We start from the raw sequence: 8,555 nt of genomic DNA, 5'->3' as shown, positions 1-8,555 counted from the left end.
GGATTGTGGAGTTATTTTTGTGAGTTTGTGGTTTGTAAACAAAATGTTATGATGCAATGATGATAAACACAGAGGAAGTGTCGTGTTGATAAAAAAGAGATTTGAAAATATAATGATGGATGAGCTCCTTTTTAAATTATGTGCTTGAATATTAATAATCCTATGTAAGACTTAATGAAAATTGATCTGTTTCATAGAAAAGTCATTTATAGAAGTTTGAAACTACTAATCTACCAATATGCCTATCTGATTGTGGTATACAAGAAAGTGACTAGTGTATGACTAATAAAAAGTATTTTTTGAATTAGAAACAAAACTTTCTGATAACCCTAACGTGTCTTCTGAAATCCATTAATAAAAACAACCAGAACAAGAAAATACTGAAATGTAAATTCTGTGTAAATGATAGACATTCTTTCAAGGTATCAACGCTTACAAAGTTAATGATAATCAATTCTAATCTATAACTGCAAAATTGATTATTTCACCACAGAGTGTTATGAAAAGAGAGGTGTATATGAGCACTGAGCATAATGATGGCATTAAGTAAATAAATGATGACCTTTAAAAAAAGTATTTTATTTTTTCTTCCAATTTATCTTTCAGATACCAACGAGTGTCTTTTCAGCAATGGAGGATGCAGTGGCCGGTGCTGTAACACTATTGGAAGCTTTTATTGTAAATGTGATGAAGGGTTTGAACTTGCCATGGACGGATTCAGTTGTAGAGGTATGATTTTAAAATATTTGCCATTTTTAAATGTGCACTATGTATTTGCTTAATTGTTTGATTTATTCTTACAGTAATAACTATTATTTCTGTAATTATTGTTTCTCCTTTGCCTGTTTTCTAGAGGAATATTTATATTTTTCATTTTCCATTTTTATATGAATTGAAAAAATTGCCTTTCTATCACTGATTTTAATTCTTGAAATGTCTAGAATTCGATAAAATTAGAGACTTTCAAATCTAAACTGGAGGGTTATCTTTTAGACAGTCATTAATAATTAAATATATCTCATTCTTCAGATATTGATGAGTGTGAACAGAACAATGGAGGCTGTCAACACACCTGCCGTAACACGCATGGAAGTTTCGAGTGTGAATGCCCCTTCGGAGAACGACTCAACCCCGATGGCGTCACCTGCACCCGTAAGCTCACTCAGAAAAAATCTTTTATAAATTATCTCTCTTTAAAATGAACTTGTGCTTGGGTGATAGTTGATTTTATCCACCAGTATTTACATCCATCCTCGGTCTCTTTGCCATTATCCCTACTGATTTCAAACAATTTATCCAATCTTCCCATTCATATATAGAATAGTTCACACTGCTCTTTAAAAAAAATAAAAGAGAAAAACACTCGTCCAAACAAATTGGTGCTTGGTCGATAGTAAATTCTATTCACCAGTATATATCCATCAGCTCTCTTGGCCATTATCATTTCTGATTTCAAAAAATTCCTCCAATCCTTCCCATTCATAAGTAGAAAACTATACACTGCTCTTTTATGAACTATCTCTGGTACAAACAATCTGGTGCTTGGTCGGTGGTAAATTCTATTCACCAGAATATATCCATCCTAGCTCTTCTGGCCATTATCCCTACTGATTTTAAACAAATTTCTCAAATCCTTCCCACCATTCATGTGTAGATAGTGTACACTGAAACTTTTTTCATGAGCATTTATCATGATTAGAATTGCTGTGATGTGGTCACCCATGGGTTGTGGTCTAAATCCCTCCAAAATATGCACCCCTTTAATCTTCATCCATACTGTTGTACACACAAGTACATGTTTCAAAATACATTGGTATATTAATTATAGCATTATCTATTAAATTTCCAATCCACGCTTTAATTGTCTCTGAAGTTCATGCTATTTCGTTAGTTAGCTCCTTATTTCATATTCCAAAACTTTTCTCCCTCTATAATGGTGATTCCAGTTATATTTCCTTTCCCTTCAACTCCTCTGGGATCATAAGTATGAGTTTAAACAAACTATATATCTGCCTCATAAATTTATCTCATCCATGCTAAATATCTGTGTCATTATGTGTCACCCGCTTTTAAGTGTACGCACAAGCAACCAGAAAAAGATGTAGAAAGCATAGCATTTTCTGGTAAAGGTGTGATATATGCACATGATGTATCTAAAGTGTCAAAAACACATTCGAGGAAAAATTGAGATTTTAAGGAGACATATTAATACTTGGTACAATGTATGTTTCTGAAAAATGCAGAATCACAGCTTACTAGATTTGAAACTTAAAAAAGAAAATTAGAAATTAAACTCAAATAGTAGGCCCTATACATGTATAATCTAAGAAAAATTGGGAAGTGGAACTGTGTTGAAAGAAAATAAAAGGTCCCATTTGTAAAATCTTTGGTCTGACTCAACCAGGGATATAACCCATTACCTCCTATTCATGATCTTTGTATGTTTATTTATTCATAGTCTGACAGAAACATTGTTTTGTAGATTCCATTGTAGATTGCCAATTATATTTCTTGTGTCTTTCATTTTACCCTCAAGCATGTATGAAAGTTTGTTTTTTTATATCATTGATGCAATAATACATTGGAAATTCAGTTTGTTTGCATTAAACAATTTGTAAGGTCTTGTATACACAGAAAATGGTTACATGGTTTTAAAAGAAGTACATAAACATACAATTCAATTAATATTAGTAACATGAAGATAATGACATCTGTAAAGTGCAGCACTTTGAAAAATGGTATGGGCATGTAGTGGTTTGAATAAATACTTCAAATGTAATGTCTCAGATTTCTTTTAGTTTTTAAGTTAATCAATTATCGAAATTAAATTGCAAGATGTCTCAAAGTTTATTTCGTTCATGTCTTATTACAGTATAAAAGTAGACCATCATAAAATTTGATCTGAATATTCAGTCATTTTGAAATTAACATATAGCTGCAAAATCAAACTTTCAAACATGCTTTCGTGTATACTTTAAAGAAAATTCTTGTTCTTGTAACTAACCAAATTTCACTCATTCCACCAAATCATGCTCTGTGATTATATCTCTTCTGTCTTCCCGACTCCCTGACTTCCTCCCTTAAAACCCCACTCGTTTTTAAAATCAATAAAAACTTGATTAAACAACGATAGCTCAAGATGGATGCGCGATCAACAATGGAGGATGTCAGCACCAATGCCTGTCACATCCTTACGGTCATTTCTCGTGTCAGTGCCACGCCGGATATAGACTGTCCGGTGACGGAAGATCATGTCAACGTAAGTCCGACGGGGTTTCGTCCGCACATCTTGATACCAATGCACGCTCACTAAAACACAGTTATACTTTATTTTATCATTATGACATAAAATATCTATGCATGTAAAAGAGTATTGAAATTTGCTAGGGAGGAATTTGGAGGTAACATCTAGGAAAAATGGAAATGGGGTTTGGTGTCATATAAGGGTTAGGGTTTGGTGTCATATCAATTCCTGTTAAATATGGGATACTACTGGAAAATTGATATAATACAGGTTTTTTTTACTAATGTATTTAATTTTCTTTTATTACATTTATATTATTTGAGGGAAGGGGGACAAAGAAGTTTGAAAGTAGTTTACTAACTTTTCTGAATGCCAGTTTTTAGGGGGGTTTTTGTGGAAAGGTTGATGAAATCAACATACCCAATACTTTTTCCACACAATCTTGTTGAATCGTTAACAGGTAAAACTCATTTCGAGATGTGTACATGAAATCTTTGCGTGTGTTGGTCATGATTTTCACACTTATTCTTGAATCACTTAATTGTGATGCTATCCTTCTTTATTGTAGTTTTCATAATTTTTCGTATAATGGCCTGATTCTCGACATCTTTATCTGATCATTTTGTCATTTTGATGAGTATAATTGTACTGCATGCTGCATACGAAAAAAATACTTTAACAATTCATGCTCATCATATCTATTTTGTGAGTTCAGTTTATCTCTTTTCAAGAAGATATCATGCAATGATAGAATATTTACCCTTCAAATTATTTTATATGAAATATATTTATAAGCACTTCTTGATTTGTTTTATCAGTACTGGTGTGGATATTTTGTTATACTCTGGTGCAAAGGAATTGAACTTGTAATGGGCGCTTGTTTTTCATTCACATGTTAAGAAAAGAAGAAAATATACCATTGCATAAATCTTTATGAGGTGTAAGGCTGTAAGATGTGGTATAATATTTATATTTATATAATATGTATACACAATGTAGATATGTAATTAAAAAAAAATCACATACCTTTGCTATATTTATCTCTTTGCAAATATGTGCTAGTATTATTCATGAATGAACATAAAATATATATATATACACAGTCCTTGCCTTTCTTTTTGAACCTGTTTCTTTTACCCAAACCAGTATACAACTTCAATTTACCCCTCCCTTTCCTGACCTTATACCCCAAATCATAAATGTTTGGTGTCCTGGTTCACTTACTATATAGAATTGTGAGTAATGCTACATTTTCAGATTGTGTGGATTACATGTGTTTTACACCCCACCAAGAAATATTATCGTAATTCAAACATCGAGAGCATAAGTCTTGATTTCATTGATGAGTCGCAGATTACTTTTTTAAGCTGTTGAAATTGAACGATATGGATTGAAAAAAAAATGGAGTTGGAACTTTGAAATTTTCTATCCATCAAAATTTCCTATTTAATCTCATTATCTATTTTAAATTTAGTTAAAATTTTCCCTTCTTCATATCAATGCAAAGTGTCACACATTTCTGCTGATGATGGTAAATCCATGGAGCTCCATGGTAAATTGGATTCATGAGAAGAAAACTGCTTTTGAGAATCAGAAGCCATGTTGTGCATGGAAAGTTTTGGTCATCGATTGGTATTTGAAAAGTCTATTCCCTCAAGGATGGTTTATAACATTTGAAGCAATACTTGAATATTTTAGACTGATACAATGAATTTGGACCCATTGTAGATCAAATTTTGTTCTTGATCCGTCCCTACTTTCACAAGCAAGAGATTAGTGGTTCGTTGCAGAAAGAGTTGCAATTATTACTATTCTTATCATCAAGAGCATATTGATTTTAAACTTATCAGAAGTCCCCGTTAAGGACTTGAGTATGATTTCTGAGTTGCATTTGAAATCAAGTCTTGCAATAGAAGGAACAGAGAGCTGTTGTAGATGTAAGGCGTTGCTGCGATATACGAAAAATATTTTATTTGTGGTATTTTTTTATGTGATTGCCTAGAAAGCATGAATGCTTGTAAGCGAGTGATAGAATGACCGAAGGCTTACACTCATCTCAGACAGACATGGTTAAGATCACTAGCGCATCAAGTGGGTCACCAGAACCCGAAACACCCTGCTCTAATGACCGAGCTATGATGCCTTCTTCTGAACTTGAGTATTGATAATTTACTTCTTCTATGTCCTTTTAGCATCAAACCCATGTGCAATCAACAATGGAGGATGCGAACACACCTGCCTTAACATGGGAGATAGAGCCTTCTGCAACTGCAACACAGGTTACAGGTTAGCGCAAGATGGACGTAGATGTGAAGGTATGTATGTAGAGGAACGATGGTTAAACTACTAATCAATAAAATCTAGAAAGTAATTATATAAACTTATTTTAGAACATACATCTATATATAAAGAGAAAGCAGCACTGAAAACCATTATCTGTTTCTACTATTAATTTGGATAGATTAGTTATTTGATCTTAATTCTACAATAGCTTTGAATATTGCTCATCTGTTCTTTTTATTAATATTTTGTTGGAAAATGAAAAAAAAAAGTTTTTGTGAAATGTTAAATGAATATATATTTTGTTGGCTTGTGTGAACTGCATGAATATACCAAAAGATAAATAGAATAGACCTGATAGGTATTATCATCATTATTACTATATTCACCAAACATGCAATCACCATCCTCACAATCATCCTCAGCACCACCACCACCATCATCATCATCCTCATCACCACCCCACCATCATCATCACAATCATCCTCATCACCACCATCATCACCACCATCACCATCATCACCACCGTCACCACTATCATCATCATCATCACTATCATCATCCTCATCCCCAACATCATCCCCAACATCATCCTCATCATCATCATTAACATTGTCCCCATAAGGCCATCATCTCCATCATCATAATCTTTAATTTGGATGTTTAGGGAGCAACATATTCTTTGTTCTTGCTTTCCTCAGATATTGACGAATGCGCTACCAGGAACCATGTTTGCCAGCAGGAGTGTACCAACACCGTTGGATCATACAGATGTAGCTGTGTTACCAACTACATGCTGGAAGCTAATGGCAGGACATGTAGACGTGAGTATTCCCATCGTACAACTAATGTGTAAAATGAATAATGATATCTACAATGAATAATAATGAAAATAATGATAATACATATGGATACTTCTGGATGCTTCTGACCAAAGGTTTAAGCCTTTAAATCCAAAAGATCCAAATTCAGTCTCCTCTTTAGGTTAGCTGGATCATGTTAATGATTATTATTATAGTGTGATAATGATAAATGATAATAATAATAGTAATGATAATGGTAATAATGATGATGATGATGGATGATGATGATAAAGAATGAGGATGATGGTGATGCTGTTAACGGTGATAAAGGTGATAATTGAAAATTATTCATTTATTGATCTAGCAAATGTCGGGGGTGTTTAATAGCGAGTCAGGTCTGATAAAAATTAATCATGCTTGTCACCTACATATCATGATGATTATGCTGTAGTACACTTGTCGTGAAACACCCTCCCCTTCTACTCCAGCAGCCAGCATAACCTGTATGTTGGCCCATTTTCACGATAATACATTAATATTATAATTGTTATTATTTACAGTGCAAGCAATAATCGACATTGAGGCCATTGATCCATGTGAGAACCATCAGTGTCAATACAACTGCACCATGAAATGGAATCGACCTGTTTGCACCTGTCCTATTGGTTATGAGCTCTCCCCTGATCAGAGAACCTGCCAAGGTAAGGGGGATGATGATGATGATTATAATGATGATGATAGTGATGATGATAATTATAATGTTGATGATTATAATGGTGATGATGATGGTGATGATGATGGTGATTGTGGTGATGGTGATGACGATGATGATGATGATGATGATGGTGATGATTACGATAGTGATGATGATGATGTTGATATTGATATTGGTGATAATGATGATGATGTTGATGGTGTTGTTGATGATTATAATGTTGATGTTGATGGTCATTGTGCAGATGGTGATGATCATGATGATTGATGACAATGATGGTGATGGTGATGTTGACATTGATGATGATGAAAATAATAATTAATTTGATTTTTTCTTTGCTTTCCTAGATAAAAATGAGTGTAACATTGGTCAACATTGTTGTGCGGCCACTCACACATGTATCAACACAGAGGGCAGCTATACCTGTCTTTGTCGGCCAGGATTCTTCCTCAGCGATGATCAGTGCAGCTGTATAGGTATGCAAACCTTTAATTAGAGTTAAATTGTTTCCTTCTATTTAAGTAGATTCTTACTTTTCAGTGTAGTTAATGGTTTCATATCAGAAAAGAGAGGTTTTTAAATTCTTCAGATAAGTAAATTGTTCGTCTTCTGGAAAGAAATTATTTTTTTTCAGATATATACATTCTTCAGACTTCAGGATACTGGCCTATACTGACTCTAAGCGCTGTATTTCCGATATGCCTGAAACTTTGCATCCTTTTATTTAAATCTCAGACGTTGACGAATGTGCCCAACGAAGCAGTCATGAATGTGAACAGCAATGTACCAACACTCAGGGATCCTACCTTTGTGGTTGCAACGAATCCTTTGTTCTTGGCGAGGACGGCTTCTCTTGTCATAGATGTAAGTAACTGTGACCTGCCACCCTAAAACCAACCATAAATTGCCCGAAAAGAATTTTTAGATTTTCTTCAGCTTGATAAAGCTCGTCCTAAGCTTCAAAATGATTTATGACATGTCAAAATTGATCAAGAATAACCCACACAAATTCTTGATTGAATGGAGAAGAAATTCAGTGAGAGCTTCAAAGAATAAAGAGAAAACAACGTTTGAAGTTTAGGGTTTGCTCAAGCATGAGATATACAAACTTTACAATCTAAGTGAAACTTCCAAGCAGTCCAGAACAAGTTGTGTCAGAGAAACTCTTAAACCCAACTACTGTCTTTTTTGTAGCTGTACAATCTCAAATTTTGACAGTATGAAGAAGAATTTGCTCTGTCTGATAAGCTTATTTTAGACTTAAATTCATCTCTCAGTGATGACTGTATCATTGTTTGTTATCATTTTCAAGCTGGATTCTATAATTAACTAATCATTGTGACTTTTGTTTTGATTTCAGTGTTGCTGACTCGCCCCTCTCCATCCCCTAGCTATCAGTTCCCTCCTATCTACAACAGTGAGCTAAGCACCGGCCAGTTGGAACAGGGACCACAGACAAGCTGTATGTACACTTTAACATTTGTAGAGCTCGGTTACAAAAGGATCCACATTT

General features: G+C 34.0%; 1 protein-coding gene across 2 annotated transcripts in view; it reads left to right on the top strand.

Annotated features, from left to right (window-relative positions):
• Positions 1-611: 611 nt before the first annotated feature.
• LOC129276708 (multiple epidermal growth factor-like domains protein 6) overlaps positions 612-8,555 on the top strand; it is a 34,395-nt gene continuing 26,451 nt past the window's right edge. The window contains exons 1-9 of one of the 2 annotated variants that reach the window (XM_064109800.1): positions 612-729; positions 1,030-1,152; positions 3,134-3,259; positions 5,437-5,559; positions 6,226-6,348; positions 6,888-7,028; positions 7,390-7,518; positions 7,778-7,906; positions 8,403-8,504. In XM_064109800.1, coding sequence (XP_063965870.1) covers positions 708-729; positions 1,030-1,152; positions 3,134-3,259; positions 5,437-5,559; positions 6,226-6,348; positions 6,888-7,028; positions 7,390-7,518; positions 7,778-7,906; positions 8,403-8,504 — 1,018 coding nt within the window. In that variant the 5' untranslated portion in view covers positions 612-707. The remainder of the gene's footprint in view (positions 730-1,029; positions 1,153-3,133; positions 3,260-5,436; positions 5,560-6,225; positions 6,349-6,887; positions 7,029-7,389; positions 7,519-7,777; positions 7,907-8,402; positions 8,505-8,555) is intronic. The other variant, XM_064109801.1, reaches the window with a different exon arrangement.

The sequence above is a fragment of the Lytechinus pictus genome, chromosome 14 (genome assembly GCF_037042905.1).
Source record: "Lytechinus pictus isolate F3 Inbred chromosome 14, Lp3.0, whole genome shotgun sequence".
Classification (NCBI taxonomy): Eukaryota; Metazoa; Echinodermata; class Echinoidea; order Temnopleuroida; family Toxopneustidae; genus Lytechinus; species Lytechinus pictus.
This window is presented reverse-complemented; position numbering and strand designations above follow the sequence as displayed.